At 33.0% G+C, this 21,137-nt stretch overlaps 1 protein-coding gene across 3 annotated transcripts in view; it reads right to left on the bottom strand.

Moving 5' to 3' along the window:
• SOS1 (SOS Ras/Rac guanine nucleotide exchange factor 1) overlaps positions 1 to 21,137 on the bottom strand; it is a 115,953-nt gene that overhangs the window by 40,196 nt on the left and 54,620 nt on the right. For all 3 annotated transcript variants that reach the window (XM_033124509.1, XM_033124510.1, XM_033124511.1), the window contains 4 exons: positions 20,882 to 21,091; positions 15,995 to 16,138; positions 7,736 to 7,846; positions 7,560 to 7,658 (listed from right to left, as the gene is read on the bottom strand). In XM_033124509.1, the coding sequence (XP_032980400.1) occupies positions 7,560 to 7,658; positions 7,736 to 7,846; positions 15,995 to 16,138; positions 20,882 to 21,091 (564 nt within the window). The remainder of the gene's footprint in view (positions 1 to 7,559; positions 7,659 to 7,735; positions 7,847 to 15,994; positions 16,139 to 20,881; positions 21,092 to 21,137) is intronic.

Here is a 21,137-nt window from a genome sequence, read left to right as displayed (position 1 = left end):
TGTCCAATGGAAACCCCGGGAACTAAATTGGATTAAATTTGAGGATCTCTGAACTGGAAAACAATATTCCTAATAGTATTCAGGAGAGGAATAAAACTCAAGGTTGGTTTGTACATAAAAAATAAAGTGTTGTACCTGATGCATTTTATAAGATTTCAACTAATTCACAAACATATAATAATTCCCTTTGTTTAAAAATAAAAACTTGAATTCATGTTTTTATTTCTAGAAATTAACTTTCTCCAACATGAGAGTAAATAAAATTAAGGAACTGCCATTTATTTGATGGTGCAGGCAGACAGGACCAAACCCCAGGATTCTTGACTCTCAGTTCAGTGACCTTTTCAATATATTATCCAAAGAAATGACTTTAAAATACCTAATTAGAAGAGATACACCAAATAAAACCTACTCCATTCAAACAGCTAAATTGCAACGCATAAAGATGACAAAATGTACAATAAATACATCATAACTCTCTAAGTTTTGGGACATAAAAATAAAGATTTATCTTTGTCGTAAATATTGTATACATATAAAGAGATCATCACAAAATGTGAGAACACAAGCAAGAATTGGGATCATGTTTTATTTTGGAATGGGTACTTGTAGACTGTTTGATGAGCTACTAGACCAGATTACAATGTAGAAAATATAGTCAAGAGTAAATTTAATTTACTAGTCTCTTAACAAATGTATGGAATATTATCCAATTATTCCAGAAACTAACTAATTAAACCAACTGCTCCTGACTCTTTGCTATGGCATAACTCAATATTCCATTAACGGCTGAGTGCAAGTAAGACAATGACATGCAAATAAATGAACTATTCTTTTATGGTAGCAGCACAACTAAAAGATATGGGTGAAGATGATGAAATTCTTAACAAAAATGAGATTGATTTAGAGCTTGTCTGTAGACTCTAATTACTCGTATTACTTTTTAAGTCAGGAAGTAAATTTCATAACCAGTTCCTTTTCCCACCAAAAGTTATTTTTTGACTTCATGTATGAAGATAATCTCTTATAATACACAAAATTTCAACCAATAAGTGATACTAATGATATTAACAGAATTTGATCTTCTTTACTTAACCAGCCTAAATGCCCTAGATAAGTGAGCATGTGATCATTACCAAGGCTCTATAGATTACATGAAATAGTACAAATTTACAGTATAAATAATATAACTCTTCCTTAATTGTAATTTAAATAAAACAGTATCTTTATTAAATTAGCCACTGGTTGAAAACATAAAAATGAAATCACAAAATATAAATTGAGACACAGTTTATAAAAGCAAAATTCACAAGCTTTCTGAGAAAACTGACAAATTTTATTAAGATAATTAGGTGGTTTTTTTGTATACTTTTAGAAAGTATTTGAATATTAATAGTAGCTGAGAGAAGGGAAAAAAAACTTCAAAAAAGCAAACCTATAGGGGAAGCAGTCAAGTCCCAATAAGAATTAATTTGACAAATATTTAATTTACCATCCATTATTTATTAGCAATGAAAATATAATAGTGAACAAGCAAACCAGTCCCTGCAGTTAGAGCTTAGAGTGGAAAACTGAAGACGAATGACAGAGTGCTATGATGGGGAAAATATTGGGCGCTCTGGAAATACATTAACAAGAGCTTCTGAGCTAATAAAGGAAGAGAGGATAACAGGGAAGGTTTCCAGAAGGAAGGTTTCCAGAAGACCTGAAGGCTAAAGGATAAGAATGGATTAGCCTTGGGAAACAGAGGTACAAGAATGTACTAGGCAGAGGAAATAGCATGTGTGATTCAGAGACTTTTAGGACCAGGAGTGAGAGAAACTGGCTGACAGGTAGAGCCTGGTGGATGGGAAAGATGAGGGGTAGGGAGAGGTGATGAATCAAAATGTTGGAGAAGTAAATAAGGACCAAGTCATGACTGCAAGACTTATTAGAAACTTGGACATTAACCTGGGGAATGGTGAACCATTGAGCGTTTTAAGCTAGTGACTAACATGATCAAATTTACAATTTAGAAAGATGGCTTTGCTTCGTTATTATCAAGAGCAGATTGTGGGGGGAAGGGGAGATGAGAAAGGCAAAAAAATGAAGGGAGATTTGTGATAATCCAGATGAGATAATCATGGCTCTGATAGAGTACTGGAGGAAAAGAAAAGATGAATACAAAAGAAGATTCTTTTCAAGAATGAAAAGGACTTACCCGGTGACTAAGTGGATGTGATGTGGAGAACGAGAGAGAAGAGTTGAGGACTCCCAGGTTTCTATTCTAAGCAACCAGTTAGAGATCCCCTCACTGAGAGAATGAGCATAGAAAGAATAGTTTTGCAGGGAAAGATAGCGAGTGTTGAAGAAAGTGAATTTGAGGCACTTGCACAATAAATAAGCAAAGCTGTTCAACAGACAGTTGGACAACAAATAGCCTACATTTCCCTATTTCCCTTTTTATACCCCACTTTACATTGATTCCCTTTAATCCTAATGAGACCAGCATAAATTCCTGATTTTCTTCATACTGCTAAAAAATCAACCTTTGGTGTAACAGGTTTGTTACCTGATAGCAAAAGGGTCACTGCTTTTTCTAGATCAACTTCATGAGTAAATGATGGGGCTGGGGGTGGTGGCAGGAGAAGGGTGTGATGGCGTTCAGGACACGCTACCCCTCAAAAAATGGTACCTTGGCATATTGAATATTTTACGTTGAAAGAGTTTGAAACACCAGAAGGGAGAGGGAAGGTTACTGACCTTCCTGCTTGTTTTCTCAATCTCCTTCAGCTTAAAATATTCAATATGGCTCCTATGCAGTGTAAAACCCACATTAAGTAAATTTATAAGCTCTTCTCCTGTTAATCTGTCTTTGTCAGTTTACTTTTCAGACCCAGCCAGAGAATCTAAGAGGGCTGAGAAAAAATTTTCCTTCCCTACAGGTGCTTAGAAACTGAAATATTTTTAAAAAAATAATAATAAATATATTAAAATAATAAATTTAAAAAACTAAAACAAAACAAAACCATTTTAATGGAGAACACTATGGCATGTAAATTATATCTCAATAAAGCTATGGTTTTTTTTTTTAAAAAGTAATAATTTAACACTCTGAGGAGATGCTAAATATCTGCTCTTCAGCTTTCTGTATACCTTCCTTCTTAAAATGGGCTTTTAATGGATTTATCCATAAGATTGAGGGTAAATTCAATTTCCAGGCTGAAATGTGCATCAATCAAAGAAATAAGACAATATTACGAGGTTTTAGAAAAAGTAAATGGCATATTTACAACAACACTTTTATCTACTGAATTCAAATATTAAATTTAAAAATACATGCAACCAAGAGAAGGGAAAACACAAAAATTTTGGCATCCAGGTGAGGGAAAAGATAAAAGATGATGAAGAAAAGCAAGAGCAGTTTTTAAAAAATAAGTACAACTGATGTTTAACCATGCCCAATATTAAAATCGTATTTTAAATAGGATCCAGCTATTCTTATCTTTGAATTTATTGTAATATATCTTCTAACATCAGCAGCTCTCTTGTCTTCCTGAGGAATCTGAGTTGCATCCCTTCACTGTTTCCCCTCCTTTTATTGTAGACACCACAGCCAAAACAAATACTGAAGAATTATAAAAATTCAAGAACTTGCAGTAATAGTGGAGTGAAGAAGTCTTGAGAACCCTCCTGCAGATAACAATTATTCAATCAGTACAAAATATAAAACATAACTATTTACAGACACTGGAAACCATCTGAAAGAAAGTATAAGCCAGTAGCATGATTACTCTTGAAAAACTGCAACTAGAAAGTGTACACTGTGAATGAAATTAGGGATTTCCCAACACCCCATGGTGACACTGAGGAAGAATGATAGGAAAAGAGTAGCTTTATAGGCTAGGGATGAACGAGAGCAGATTTAAGAGGAAATTTAAGGGGATAATCTCTAAGTGAATGAACTGCAGAAGGGTTGGGACACAAAATCTGAGAGTAAACTCTACCCCAATACCTGGCTGACTGCTAAACTCTGCATCCATGGGAAGACCCCAGGGAGCCTGACAAATAAAGCAGGCTGAGACCAAAGAAGAATCTACTATTGCAAAATAGAGCTATAATGGATGAGTTCTGCTGCTTTTTTAAAATTTAGTTTATTCTCCATTGTACACAGCTCAAGCAGAAAGCTGAAGTCCGGTTTAAGGTGCCAGGATACAGAGCCAGAGGATGGCAGAGCAGCTGGAAATTAAGGGGGAGTCTCCAGGTATAAGGGAACCACAGAGACTGTGCCCCCAAATCTGAACCTAATCTCTGTCCAAACACTTGTCTGACTGTCAAATAATACATGTGTAGGGAAGATCCAAGAGAGTTAAGGTAAAAAAGCAGCATATGGAAATTCTAAAAAGTGAACAGAGATATCAGCCGCTTCACAATACAGAAGAGACAAACTGCAGCTGAGTCCAGGAAAGTTAACAGCCTACTATAGTAAAAACACCAACAATAAAACAAACAAACAAACAAACAAAAAACCCACAAAACTCCCAGACCAAAAAAAACTTCCAACAATCCTCTCAATCCTCAACACAACAGAATTCAGAGTTGTTAACTAACTAGCCAAAAAAGAGACCATATTCAGGGAAAAAAGTCAATTAATAGAAACCGAGTGCAAATGGGCCCAGATGTTGGATTTAGGGAAGACTTCAAAGTGGCTTTTACGATCATTTTCAAAGAATTAAAGGAAAACATGATCTTATTGAGCGGACAGATAGGGAATCTCTGAAAACTATAAAACAAAATCCAAATGGAAATTCTAGGGTAAGTATAATAACTAGCTCTATCAACAGATCAATAGAAATTACTGATTTGAAGAACAAAGAGAAAAAAAGAAAAATTAACAGTCTGAGAGACTTGTGGAACAACATAAAGTAGTTCAACATACATGTAACTGGAGTTCCAGAAGGAGAGGAAATGAGAGAAAAATGGTGAAAAAAATGCAAGAATAATGCAAAAGCAAGTTAAAATCTAAAGGGTAGAAAGGAGTCAAATTTTAAACAGGAAATCAACACTAAAAAGTGTTAGGATCGCTCATGAAAATAAAATACCTTTTAAAACCATCTCTTTGTTCTTATCAGAGAGAAAATTACCAAAACTATAAATGCACCTCACAGTAGTTTAACTGATTTAAAATAAAAATCTGTAGTACAATAATCAGCTATTTATTTACAATGGCTCCTGAAATTACACTATCCTATGCTTAACTTTAGATATTCAACATTTGTGGTCAGATATACCACTTTGGCTCACTGCTTTGAGCCCATCATTTCTGGATAAGAATTCCTAAATTTAGAATTTAGAAAGCTAGTTCACTCAAGGGAATAAAAGCTAAAGAGATCTCTGCTGGGAGTATTTTTATAAGACTCAGAGAGAAATTATGTTTTCTAAATATCCTCTTATTGCTGGTATTAAGACATCTGCTCATGGGCAGTATAAAAAACGGTCTTAAGCATACAGCAATTAAACCAGACGCAAAACGTGGATTAAAAAACGTAGAGAAAAATGATCTAGAGAAGATATTTGATACTGTCCAGCTTCCAAATTGGAAAAGCAGCAAACCAAAGCCATTAACAAATGCATACAAGATATTCGTAGAAAGGATCTACACAGCATATTTCTTTACAAAGAGTTTTTGCACACTATTGTGAAGGACATTGGTAGGTGTTTAAACTGTATGAGGTAGCACAATTCACAGTTGCCTTTTCTAATTTGCTTTATGCAGTATTAAAGAAAAAGGCAACTTTGGGAGGGGGAAAAATCTACTTTTAATATTTCTTAGTTTTTGATCCTAAGGTTTCCACTCACTGCACTATTCAGTTCTAAATTTTTATCTCTGATCCTTTCCCACAATTCCAGTACTTAAGCATTTGGGGCTACAATTTGTGTAAATTTGTGACGTTAAGGGGAAAAAGTGAAGGACTATGCTTCAAGTCAGTCTAGTTCTCAAAAATCTAGGCAGTAATATGAACCAGGGATACCCAGGCTTAAACCAATAGAAATCTTTTAAATTGCTGAATGATGCACTTAAAAATTAAAACTGTTAACATAACCCACCAATTAAAAAATTTTTAGTTTGCTTGCACTTGGATTAAATAATTACTCTTATATTAAGATGATTAGGTTTTACAGCTCTCTGTACCTTCATCAAAGCTTCTTTTCTCACTTATAAATTAATAACTGCTTTGAGGTTTCATATGGCTTTTAATCCTTCAGAGTTTCCTTAGTCTCGGTTTAAAAATCCCATGATGAAGGATTCTATATAACAAACTTATTTGCAAATGTCCCATGACTATGGTTTGTCATAATGAATTCTTGGTAAGGAATGATTTTTACACACCAAGTGCTTCCTCTTGATTATTCTCTTAAAAATAATTATCCTATATTACTTGGTGGTGAAGAATGGTAGTTTGTTTGAAGTCTAGAACAGAGAGCTAAGAGATCTGTAATTCTACCTGGTGATTAAATCCTTTAATTCTCTTAGTCCTTTCCCAAATCAAACATTCCTATTTGAAAAATCTAACTGAAGTCCAAATTACTACAATGTAAAGAGACCTAAGAAAATGTAGGGATGAGAGTTCTTCCAATTTACCAAATTCAGAGTCCTTCTATTCATTCAACGATTCATTATAGACAGTCCATTTCATCATGTTCTCCTGCACACTACAAACATGATTTCTAGTAATACATTGTCCATAACAAAATCTTGATATTAAATAGAACTTTTCTTTAATGAAGTATTCTTTCAAAGCTAAAGAAATAATAATAGTATTAGTACATGCCTTAATTTTATTTTTATGGGGCTAGTTCAGTAAAGGTAAATAGAATATCTTTATTATCTCATCCATTATTTAAAATTTTTGAAAAAAATTTGTTTTTAGAGACATATTATCCATAATCTAAAGGAGACATCATTAGATACATAAAATATTTAAAATTAAATAACTTTGAACTACACTACTGAATTATTATTTATATAGAGTAAGGTTCCCTTTTTCTTAATTTCAATGTATAGCAGGAAAAGGAAAGGTGGGGTTTGGGGGGGGAAGCAAAACCCTTTCTTTTTGGTCTGTGCTTCTTAAATAGAGTATTTTGAACTGTGATCACATGGTGAATTTTTACTGGGATTACATACAGCTCACTGTTTCTAAAGTAGCGATAAGCAGTTTTATAGAGATATTTGCAGACTTGAGCTATGAAAATTGGGTAATTAATACTCCCCATTTGCCTTTATTCCCACACTAAGTCCTTGAATTTGCTGAGGTCCCAAAATGGAGACTTGGATGCATGAGTTGAAGTAACTGACCATGTAAACAAAACATAAGGGCACAAGATAAAAAATATCTGATCACTGCTTTAAAATACACCATTTAAACTGGAGAAAATATGCCCCTCTTTTGCAGATTCATTTACATTTGTTTCTCAACTAAAACAAGAAAATAGATACAGACTAATGTGCATGGGTGCACATATAATAATTCACAAAAAAGTTGGCAAAAAATTGCATCACACTTGAATATTTTTCTTACCTTCAAAAGTTCAAAGTAATGTAGACAGTGGTAAACTGGGGCTAGAAGCAGCCTGGGTAAAACATATTGAACAGCTTCTTTGAAACCTTCGCCTATTGACTAGAAAACAAAGTGATTTAATTTTTTTTAAGTTTACTTTTTAGACATCACATATATTGATTTAAAAATTACTATACCTGCAAATAAAGTGCTGCTCCAGGCTTTGATAACTGACTAAGGAAACGATCATGAAAACCAGGTCGTAAAATATCTCGAGCATATGATTCATATGGATCAAATGCCAGTTCCTTAGGAAACAAAGAAGGTAAAACATAAATAATCTTTCTCCAAGGTAGAACATAAAAAAACCCATAAACTCAGAAAGATTAAATTATAGGCACATCTATGCCAGCACAATTATATATTTCCTTTAAAGCCTCAAAACAAAATTACATGGCTAGTTATCATAATTTTAACAGAATAAATCTAATATTCTCAAGTAAGAGAGTAAATCAATTCTTTCTGATGAGTAATGGGATTCTTATATGTTATGATACCTCAACAAAGGATTCTAGTAGAGTATTATCAACAAACATGTTTATAAGAACGGGCAGACTTTTGGTTCTGGAAAACAAACAGGCTTAACCTGAAAATCAAAGAACATAGATAACTACAACCAGATAAAGTATAAACATTTAGGATACTGGTGCCAGACATTTACTTTGTCATGGTCATTTCTTAGTGGTAGACTTTTACTTTCACATTCTGTAAGCCAGAGGTAACAGTTAATATCATCTAAAATTCATTGTTCCAGTTTTCACCAAACAATTTAATCCAAGTTGCCAAAAATTTTTACCATCATCAATCATTAATACACTGAACAAGTGGACTGGTATATCTAAAAGAGTAGAATCTACTGGTTTTGATGATTCTTGAGGAAAAATAGAGTAGGTGTCTTGATTTTAGCAGGAGGTAGGATCTCTACTCTTTTCTATCCTGTGCCTTATTCCAGGTTAAAAAAAAAATATTATGAATATGGTGCTCTAGATTCTAGCAAGAGCTCATTTCTATGAAGGGTAATTCTAGAAGGAAGAAGAGGACATCTAGTGGAGGAGTACAGCAGAGAGAATGACAAGAACAAGTGATATTTGTGGATTAACTATGCTTAACGTTTCTCAGATCGTTTTTTAAAGGAAAGATTGAATAATAATGACACAAGATCAGAAATTAGAAGACGTGAGTTCTGTTCTTTTTGAAATGCAATATGGCACATAAAGTTCCAAGTCATCCTGAATACTTGAGCTGGCTCTTAGTTCATTTCCCAGTTTCAATTCTTTCAATTGTCTTTCCAACTTCTTTCTATAATAATATAACATTGGAAATTGCAGCCCTGCCCATTGAGATTTTTCAGGAATGGACAGTTTCAACATAAACAACAGAAGGGAATCAGGTATGAATAGAGTGTATGGGACAGAGGAACAAAAATGTGGTTAGATGCTCGTATCTTAGGTCTCTTGAACTCTAGAAATTATCATATACAGCAGATAATGTTTGCCCTCCTACCCTTTCAATAAACTCTAGTATATTACAGAATCTTTATGAGAAATACACATATATATATTTATATATATTATATATATAATATATATATATAAATACATATATATATATATGAAATGCTAGACAGCATAGTGGCTTACAAGCATGCCTTTAGAGTCACAGAGAGTTCCAATTCTGATGGTTCTACTTATTCGCTGTGTGACCTTTGACAAACTACTCTTTCTAAGCCAGTTTCCTCATTGGAAAATGTGAAGTAATACCTACTTCAAGGGGTTGCTTTAGGAATTAAATGAGGTATCATATGTAAAGTGCTTATAATTAGGTATGCACATAGTAAGCACTGAATAAATGGTACCTAGTATTATCATTCTAAAATAGCTAGTATCAGAAAAAACAAATAATCCAATTAAAAATTGGGCAAAGGACCTGAATAGACATTTCTCCAAAGACATACAGATGGCCAATAGATATATGAAAAGATGCTCAACATCACTAATCATCAGAGAAATGCAAATTAAAACCAAAATGGAATATCACCTTACTCCAGTCAGAATGGCTATCATCAATGAATCAACAAATGACAAGTGTTGACAAGGATGTGGAGAAAAGGGAACCCTCGTGCACTGCTGGTGGGATTGCAGATTGGTGCATCCACTATGGCAACAGTATGGAGGGGCCTCAAAAAGTCAGAAATAGAGCTACCTTATGACCCAGCAATTCATACTCTGGGTATTTATCTGAATGAAACCCAAAATGCTAATTCAAAAAGATACATGCAGTCCTATGTCCACTGCAGCATTATTTACAATAGCCAAGATATGGAAGCAAAACCTAAGTGTCCATCAATAGACAATTAGATAAAGAAGATGTGGTACACATATACAATGGAATATTACTTGGTCATAAAAAGGATGAGATTTTATCTGCAACAATATGGAAGGACCTATAGGGTATTATGCTAAGTGAAGTAAGTCAGAAACACAAATACCATATGATTTCACTTACATGTGGAATCTAAAGAACAAAATAAATGAACAAATGAAACAGAATCAGACTCACAGAGAACTGATGATTGCCAGATGGGAGGGGGTTAAGGGAACTGAGTGAAAAAGGTGAAAGGATTAAGAAGTACAAATTGGTAGTTACAAAATAGTCATGGGAATATAAAGTATAGCATAGGGAATACAGTCAATAATATTGTAATAAATATGTATGGTGCCAGGTGGGTATTAGATTTAGCAGGGGGAAATCACTTCATAAATTATATAAATGTTTAACCACTGTGCTGTACACCTGACACTAACATAATATTGAATGTCAGCTATAATTGAAAAATAAAAATTAAAAAAAATTAGAATAGCCAATATTGAGAGAGAAAATATTAACAACTGGGAATACAAGCTCTAATATTTTTTAGGATAAGTTTGTGGCAAGCACTTCTAAGAATCCATTTATAAGTTAATAGATGATTTTATAATTAGTTTGCTGGTTAAAATGCAATACTTATAAAATTCAAAAAAATTTCAATTATTCATATACATACTTGTGTGTAACAATTAGAATATTATAAACATAAAGAAAAGTACAGAGAACAGCCTAACATTACTATATTCACCATCCAGCTCAGAAAAGCAACGTTTTATAATACCTACTTCAGATTTTTTTTTTTAAAGAAATAAAACACTATAGATGTAATTGATCTCCTGGGCTTCCTTTCACAAACTTATCTCCTCTCATGCTGATGCCAGAGGAAATCACTATCCTGAATTTGAATTTTCATGTAGTTTTTATATCATAAGTACATATGGATCAAAAAACAAGGTGTTTTCAAACTTTATATAAATATAATGTATATATTCTTCTGCAATTTGCATTTTTACATTCAAAGTTGTTTTCAAAATTTATCCATTTTGATTCATGCAGTTCCTTCCAGTTCACTTATTTTAAACTCTGTATAATATTCTACTGTATAAATGTATCTTTTGGTAGGTAAATTTTTTATTTGGAAACATATGCAGTTATGAGAAATAATGGAGAAAGATCCTACATGACACTACTCAGTTTCCCACAGTGGTAACATCTTGCAATAGTACAATATAGTGCAGTATCACAACCTGGCCATTCACACCGAGGTAGTAAAGTGCAAAATATTCCCATCACCACAAGGATCCCTCTTGCTACCTTTTTATAACCATATTTACCTCCCTTCCTCCCATCACCACCTCCTCGTTAGCCCCTAGCAACCACTAATCTGTTCTGCATCTCAACAGTTTTTTCCTTTGTAGAATGTTACATAGATGGAATTATACAGTATGCAACCTTGCTGGATTGCTGGATTATATGGTAATTCTACGTTTAACTTTTTGAGAAACTGCCAAACTGTTTTCCAAACAGCTGTACTATTACACTCCCACCAGCAAAGTATGAGGATTCTAATTTTGCCACATCCTCACCAACACTTATTTTCCTTTTTATTTTTATTGTAGCCATCTTACTGGATATGAACTGGTACTTCATAATGGGTTTGCATTTCACTAATGACTAATGATGTAAGCATCTTTTTATGTGCTTGGTGGCCATTAGAATATCTTCTCTGGTGAAATTCCTGTTCAAATCCTTTGCCCATTTTAAAACTGGGTTGTCTTTTTCCAAGAGTTCTTTATATACATTAATACTACACTATTATCAGATATATGATTTGCAAATATTTTCTCCCATTCAGTGTGCTTTTAACTTTTTATGGTGTTCTTTGAAGCGCAGAAGTTTTTAATTTTAAGTTCAAATTATGTATTTTTTTCTCGTGTAGCTCGCGATTTTGTTGTAATATATCTAAGAATCCTTTGCCAAAGCCAAGATCATGAAGATTTAGCCAGGCTTTCTTCTAAGAGTTTTATAATTTTATCTTACGTTAGGTCTTTGTTCCATTTTGAGGTTATATTTGTATATGGTGTAAAGAGTTCGACTTCACTCTTTTGTGCTTCTCGTAACTTTGTCTTTTTGTGAACAGTTTTAAACTTTTAATCTGTTCTTTATGGCTTGCACTTTCTATGTGTTCTTTCAAGAAACTCTTTTTTATCTCAAAGTCATAAATATGTTCTACATTTTCTTCTGAACTACTAAAGTTCTGTTTTTCTTTTTTAGATTTTAATCTATTGAGAACTTTTTGCGTATGACATGAGCTAAGGAAGAAATTTTTTTCTTTTCATATGGATAACTATAGTTCTTTTTTCCCTATCTGTAATTGTAATCTATAAGCAGTATTTCTATTCTTTTGGTGATTTTCCTAAATGTTTTAAAAATCAAACATAGTTTGTCATCTGTAAATTCTTCTAAATTTTAAAGAGTTTAAAGTTGTTCAGTTTTCCTATCCTGAATACAAGTGTACTTTTTACACACTGTACATTTTTATTGCTGGTGCTTAAAAGTTTAGTTTAACCCTTCTTTTTAAATACAAAAAATTAAAATGTTTTTTTCAAATATTCAATAGTTTATCAAATTTACAACACATTTCTCACCATTAGTCCTTGTATTCCTTGACTTCCCTCTGAGTACAACTTTCCTTCTTGCTGAAGAACATCCTTTAATACTTCTTGCAATGTGGGCCTATGGGTAGTAAACTCTCTTCGTCAATGTATGTCTGTTTTTATTTGTTCCTTACTTTTTCTTTGATTTTTTTGTTAAATTGAGGTATAACTTACATAAAGTCCATAACTTGATGAACTTTTACATATTTATGCAATGCACCTGTGTAATTACCACCCAGATAAGGAAACAGAAATCCAGCACCTCAGACAAGCTTCTTCATGCACTACAGTCAACCACCATTCTAACCTCTATGACCAAAGATCTATTTACATATTTTAGAACTTCCTACAAATGCAATTAGACAGCATTATGTCTTCATATTTCACTCAATACTATGCTGCCTTTTTAAAAAATCAGTAGTTACTTTTTATTGCCATATAGCATTTCACTGTATGAATATATCACAAATTATCCATTATGAACACACCTGTTACAAACATTCTTGAAAATACCTTTTGGTAAACACAGGCATTCATTTCTGTTTGGTATATACCCAAGAATGAAACTGCTGGACTATAAGGTACATCGTTTAGCTTTAGTAGATATGCCAAACAGTTCTCCAAAGTAGCTGTACCAATTTACACCCCCTCTACCAGTTATGCAGAGTTCCAACTGCTCCATGGTTTTAAATTGCATGAATAATGATGTTGAACACCTTTTGTTCTTTAAGGAAGTGCCTGCTCACATCTTTTGTCTATTTTTGAAAAGAACTAAGCTGTCTTTTAGTTATTGATTTGTAGTTCTTTACATACTCTGGATACGAGTCCTTCATTGGTTATAGATATTACAAATATTGCCTCCAGCCTATAGCTTGATTTTGTCTATTGTTAAAAAGGTGTTCATACATTTAATGAAGTCCAGTTTATCGATCTTTTCTTTTATGGTGTTTTGTGTCCTGTTTAAGAAATCTTTGCCTATTGCAAGGTCATGAAAATTTCCTATGTTTGCTTCTGCAAGCTTTACTATTTTAAATCTTTCTACTCACTCTAGAATAAAAGTTCAGTTGGGAAGAAAATACTATGTCCTCTTAGTACTTTGAAGTTATCACTCGACTGACTGCTAGCCTCTATAGTTGCAGAGAAGCCTCCTGTCATTCTAATTGTAGTTTCCCTTCTCTCTCACAGCTTAAAACATGTTCTATGGTTTCACTGCAATGTTTTTGGCTGTGGGCTTATTTTTATTTACCCTGCCCAATATTTGGAATTCATTTTTGATCTGGGAACTTGTGCCTTCATTTCTGGAACATTCTCAATTTTTATCTCTTCAAATATTGCTCCACCATCATTCTTTGTCCTGAAACTCCTATTCGATGTATACTGAAGCCTTTTAACGTAGACTTTATTACTCTTAAGTGATCTTTCCTATTATCTTGGTCTGTCACATTCTCAGTGGACTTCTCAATTCTATCTTCCAATTTACTAATTTTATCCTGTAAGTAGGTCTGGAAAATGTTATACTACATAATGAGTTTTTATTGTAATGCCTTATATTTAAATTCCAGTATCTTTTGATACCTACTTGTTCTTGTTTCCTTCCTGCCTGTTTTGTTTCACAATGTTTCCTTTGTAAATGAATCATGTCCCTTCATTTATCTCTTTAAGTATCCTAAACTTCTTTTAAACTCTTTTTATGTCTATTGTACAAAATTAATTTCATCTAGAATGAATTTATTTTGTAATTGTTGATTTTGTTAGGTATTATTCTAAGCATTAGAATTTGTCTTGCATTTTAGCATTTTGTATTATAGGCTTCTTAGAGGTAGGCTTTACATTTCTGTTTTCCTTTTTTTCTCTCCCATCCCTTCATGATCACTTTTGTAGACCAAAACCTGTTACTGAAATAAGTTTTCTGTCGCAGGCTCTGTGATAATATTGGTTTAATATTGTGCGATACTTTGTTAAGTTTTAAGATATATTTGTTATAATGTAGTGATTCTGTTTCCCCCAGTTTTCTATAAATCCTTGTAGGCAGCAGATGGGCGGATTTCCCCAGCATTCTATTAAAACCAGGGTCTTGGAACAAGAAGTCTTGCTCCGTATCATGGAGCACATTTAGTCCTTATTATCCTTAAGAGCTAAACACCCAGCTACCAACAGCTCACTACCTTGAGTGTCTATTCCATTTCTGATCTTGTTTCTGAATTTTGTCATGTATATTCCTTTTTTTAAAATGCTTTATTGACATCTGTGTGCTTGAAGCAAGAGTAGAGGGGCTGTAGTGAAGCTTAAACTTACCATATTATTTTGCCTGAAAGTGTTAATTTTTTTTATGTTTTACAAACTCAACCCTGTGTTATAATAAAAGATATAGTGGATTTTAGAGTGACAACAAAGAGCTAGAAATCTCTGAATGATTATCAATGTTAACTATTAGGACAAACTCATATATTTTAGCCATTTGAAATATCCAAGGAGAGGGCAACCATTTTTCTACACCCATGATATCTGAATCATCTAGGTCCTGGACTTCTTTCCTACCGTGTTTCCCCAAAAATAAGACCTCGCCAGACCATCAGCTCTAATGCGTCTTTTGGAGCAAACATTACTGTAAGACCCGGTCTTATGTTAAAATAATATTATATAATATTATATAAGACCCGGTATAATATAATATAATATAATATAATATAATATAATATAATATAATATAATACCGGGTCTTATATTAATTTTTGCTCAAAAAGACACATTAGAGCTTATGGTCCAGCTTGGTTTTATTTTTGGGGAAATACCATATTTACTTTACCCCTCCTATTCTTAATAATAATGTGCAGTTGTCATATATTGAGTAACTGACTGTGTGAAAGTGGTTAGCTAACTACTTTAGGTAGGTTATTTTATTTAATTTTCACAAGAATCCTGAGTCCAACAAGTATCAGTATTTTACAAATATAGATATGGAGGTTTCGAGATGTGAAATAAATTGCCGCCTGTCTCATAAAACTAGTAAGTGGCAGGTTTTAGACTGGAACACAAATAGTTTGACCTCATATCCAAGTTCTATGGTCTTTTCATTGACGAGGTACTCATGGACTTTCCTTAGCCTTGCTATATTTAGACAGTTGAGTGTCCGCTGTAAATGCCTCCCCTCTATGGGATCTAATTTTTTATAATGGATGAGTGACTACTTTTCCTGTGTTTTGTAAGATAATAGAAACAACTGCTGACAATGACTCTCTGAGGAATGGGCAAGAAAGCTGAGTAGACAGGAGTTAATACTATGGCTTTAGCTGGAAACAAGAAGATTCCAATTTTAATGGAAATGTAGGGTTTTTATGCAGATTTGTTTGGGTATGTAATTGAAGGACTTACCTCTGCTAAGTCTTCAAAGCAGCTTCCTACTAATGGATGGGGACTGCCTTCATCAGTCATTTCTACAGTATCTTCTATATGGCCCAGTAACTTTACACTAAGTTCATGTATATCTACTATCCGACTAAATATATTTTCTACATCCTGTTGGGAGAAAAAACATTAATTCAGTTAGGTTGTATAATAAAAACAAATTTTTAGCCAATAAGTCATTTTATAATCATAAAATTTAACATGGCAGATACAGTGAGAAATTTTAAAGACTTACAAATATAGGTAAAAGGTAATTCAAGAATTTCTTTTGCAATAATGTACAATTTGCAATTACATTTCTTTAGGTCAGTGGTTCTCAAACGTTTTGGTCTCAGTACTCATTCACACTCTTAAAATTTACTGAAGACTCTAAAGGGCTTTTGTTTATAATCCATCATCAATATTTATTATATTAGAAAAAACCAAGAAAATTTTTAAACATTAAGAATAACTAGCACTTTTATGAAAAGTAACTACATTTTTCTAAAACAAACAAAAATTTAGTGAGAAAAATAACATTGTTAACGTTTTTGCACATCTCTACATCTAGTTTAATAGAAGACAGGTGTATTTTCATATGTATTTCCACGTTCAATCTGTTGTGGTACATTGTTTTGGTTTAAGCATATGGAGAAAATCTGGCTTTACACAGATAGGTAGTTGGAAAAGGAAGCAGTATTTTAACAGTCTACTCAAATAATTGTGAATATCATTTTCTTCTTTTTGTAGTTTCTTTATTATGTCATATACCATAAAATTCACTCTTTTTGAGGGTACTATTCAATGGTTTTCACAGAGCTAGCTGTTCAATCATCAGCATTATCAAATTCCAGTACATCCATTAGCAGCACTCTCCAGTCTACCTTTCCCCTCTGTCGCTGGCAACCACTAATCTACTTTCTATCTTTATTGATTTGCCTATTCTGGATAGTTCCTACGAATGCAGTAAATACCTTTCATGGTATTATACAGAAATTCAACAAATGGTAGTTTCTTAAAGGTTAGTTGCAACGTGGAATCTGAAAACATATCAATTTTGTGCTGTTACATTAAAATCCGTTGGACTATTTTAAACTTTGAATGAATCTTTTACCCATGTGTGGTTTTGTATTAAGAATTTGGTCACTTAGAAAATATTGGTCCATTGAGTTTTACAGATCTTCTGAATGTTAACACAAATAATACATTTCAATATACAATATTAAAAGACCAAATCCATTAGTACCATCACTGATTGTGGGAGTGGATGCAAATTTCCCAAAATTCTCATTTCACTTGAAAGTTCAAATTTTATCACTTTCAACAAATATTGCCAGTTATTTTCCTTGAAGTGACATGTGGGTACACTTTGTTTATTCCCACCACCACACTTCATTCATTTTTTAGAAATGTCTGTTAGATACATGTCTGAATAATCATAGTTTGTCAATCATTCTTTAAGGTAAAAGTAGTGAAAAAAGTTGGTAGTTGTTAGCAACTCGAACAATCATACTCTTACAGCGCTTTTCCTCAAGACAACGACCACACTTGGGTATGCAGCACAAGTGCTTTATGCGTGCTATCTTCTCTAACCCAAGCTTTCTTGTGGCAGACCAAGCTCTTGTTGTACCAGTAATGACAAAGAATCTATATGAATCCATATTGTCCCCTTTTACGTCATTTAGTCATTCTATCCTTCTGTTATTTTATTTTTACTAATAATTGATACGCATACAAGAATACTCAATACAACACTTCATAACTTGTATAAAATTTTCTGTAGGTTAGATTCCTGGATAAAGATTTTTGTCATCGGGTATATATTTATAATATCAATGGATATTTTCTTTAAAAGAGTCCGCTGGGTTACACTCTCATCAGTAGTGTATGGGAGTAATAGTTTTGCCAAGACCTTACAACACTAAATACTGTCAATCTTAACTTTTAAAAAAATGCTTAATTGAAAAAAACAAGTACTAATTTGCATTTATCCAATTACTATTTTTTGAATTGATTACTTCTATCAGTGACTATACTTTTTTGGTTAAATCAACTTTGACATGTGATTTGTATCCAATAAGATACACCTATTTTAAATGTACTTTTTGATGAGATTTTATGTAGTTACTTACTTATAACTATGACCACAATCAAGATAAATAACACTTTCATTACCATAAGAAAGTTCTTTGTGTCCCCTCCCCTTTAATCACCACTGCCCTCTGGAAACCAATGATCTGCTTTCTATCATTATAGACTAGAACTGTCTTTTCTAGAATACTAAATAGAATCATATATAACCTTTTGTGTCTAGATTTTTTTGCTCATGTTTTTGAGATGAATCCATATTGTTGTATATATAACCACTTCATTCCTTTTTATGCTAAGTATTATTCCGTTGTATGGACATACCACAATTTGCATAGCCATTCACTTGTTGTATATTTGGGTTGTTTCCAGTTTGGAGCCGTTACAAAGAAGGCTGCTATGAAAATTCATGAACAAGTTTTGTATGGACATGTTTTCATTTCTTCTGGGTGAAAACCTAGGAGTGAAATTGCTAGGTAGTACAGCTAGTTTCTACTTAATGTGGTAGAAACCTGCCAAACTCTTTCCTAAGTATTTACACCAAATTACATTCTCACAAGCAACGTGAGAATTTTATATTCCCCACAAGGAGTTGCTCCACATTCTTTTCAACATTAGGTATTATCAGTCTTTTTAATTGTATCTTTTTAATAAGTGTATAGTAGTACCTCACTGTGGTCTTTTTTTATTTCTCTGATGACTATTGATGTTGGGCATCCTTTGATGTGCTTTTCAGTCATTGGTATATCTTCTGTTATAAAGTGTTTGAATTTTTTGCCCACTTAAAAATACCAGGTTGTTTTTAAATTGTAAAAATTCTTTATATATTTGGATATAAGTTCTTTGTTAGTCATATGTATTTCAAATTGGTTCTACCAATCTGTGGCTTACCTTTTTATTTTTCTGACAATGTCTTTTGAAGAGCAAAAGATTTTCACTTTAATAAAGTCCAATTCACTAATGTTTATGGTTCTTGGTTTTTGTCTTCAGAAATCTTTGCCTATGGTTTACTCCTTTATTTTTTAAAACAACTTTATTAAAACACAACTTACATACCATGCAATTCATCCATTTAAAATAAACAGTTCAATGGATTTTTTTTTTACTGTATTGATCTGTGCAACCTGTAATCTACTCCTTTTTTTTTTTTTTTTAATGTTCATTCATTGCCTTACCTTGAGCCCTAGTCTCAGCCTCTGTAGTGAGCACTGCTTCTCTATCACTCACCCATGGCTATGTGGCGACAGTTCTGGAAATTGCTAGATCAGTAATCCCTTTTCTAATTGTTAATGTTATTGGCTCCCTTCTTTGTGCTCCACAAAATACTGTTGTCATACTTCTATTATGGTAATTACCACAGTGTATTGCTATTTATTAAATTAATTTTGGTGACATTGTTAGTAAAATTATATAGGTTTCAAGTATATAATTCTATAATACATTATCTATATACTGCATTGTGTGTTCACCACCCAGAGTCAGTTCTGCCCCATAACCATATATTTGACCCCTTTTATCCTCTTCTACCGCCCCTTCCCTCCTACCCTCTGGTAACCACTAAACTGTTGTCTGTGTCTAGGAGTTTCTGTTTTTTTGTTTGTCTTGTTCCTTTGTTGTTTTCAGTTTTATATCCCACATATGAGTGAAGTCATATGGTTCTTGACTTTTTCTATCTGACTTATTTCGCTCAGCATGATAATCTCAAGATCCAGCCATGTTGTTGTAAATAGCAGTATTTCATATTTTCTTATCATCGAGTAATATTCCATTGTGTATATCTTCTTCTTTATCCAATCATATATGGAATGGTACTTTGGTTGTTTCTATGTCTTGGCCACCATGAATAATACTGCAATGAACATCAGGGTACATATACCTTTATGGATAAATGTTTTCAGATTTTGGGGGTAGATACCCAGAAGAGGGATTATTGGGTCATGTGGTAATTCTATTCTTAATTTTTTGAGGAACCTCCATACTGTTTTCTATAGCGGCTGTACCACTTTACATTCCCACCAACAGTGTATGAGAGCTCCTTTTTCTCCACAGCCTCTCCAACACTTACTATTTTTCTTGTTGATGATAGCCATTCTAACAGGTATGAAGTGATATCTCATTGTGGTTTTGATTTGCATTTCCCTAAGAACGAGTGAAGTTGAGCATTTTTTTATAAATCTGTTGGCTATTTGTATGTCTTCTTGGGAGAAATGTCCATTCAGGTCCTCTGCCCGTTTTTGTTGTTGTTGTTAAGTTGTATGAGTTCCTTATATATTTTGGATAGTAACCCCTTACCAGACATGTTGTTTGCAAAAATCTTCTCCCGTTAGGTTGGGTGCCTGCAATTTAATTTTAAGTTTACAGCTCTGTCTTGAGTAGTTAAATTTGAGGGAAGAACTGTTTCTCATTCATCTTTGAATCCCCATTGCTAAGTATGGTGCTTAACAATATAGGCAGCACTAATGAAGTGCTGGTTGAATGACTCAAATGAGTTAAAAAATTCTCCCACTTAAGCAAGAGGCTTTATTTTTCGAAGTACATGGAAGATTCTGTGAATTCATTTGCACTTACACAATTAGTCTAGCTTAGATTTTGTCTTTTAATTTCCGATGTTTAACTTATCAAAACGGTTGTAGCAACTTTATTTGTGATCATAGTCACTATGAATTAAATCTCACAATTAAAAAAAATCGACAAATTAGGGATCATGAACTATACAAATTCAAATGTTACTGATCATGTAAAATTAACAACACACGCAATGATATACATGTACACAATGATACTTACATTAGCTGAAAACAATTTTGAGTTGGAGACAAAGGGCTCTCTAAAAACTTTTATAATTAAATTTAGTTCCCTTATGTATTGTCGAATTTCTGCCATAAATGCTTTTACCAAATCATAATAAGTTTGCTCTCCTGAGGTGGAAGGCTCTTCATCAGTTAAAGATAATACATTTATATCTTCTACATCTTGATGAAACATATCCATCAATACCTACATAGTCAGAGATATAAAAAAAGTGTAATAAAACATGAATCTA

This window comes from Rhinolophus ferrumequinum, chromosome 13 (genome assembly GCF_004115265.2).
Source record: "Rhinolophus ferrumequinum isolate MPI-CBG mRhiFer1 chromosome 13, mRhiFer1_v1.p, whole genome shotgun sequence".
Taxonomy (NCBI): Eukaryota; Metazoa; Chordata; class Mammalia; order Chiroptera; family Rhinolophidae; genus Rhinolophus; species Rhinolophus ferrumequinum.
Note: the sequence above shows the minus strand (reverse complement) of the source record. Positions and strands in the feature narration are given on the sequence as shown.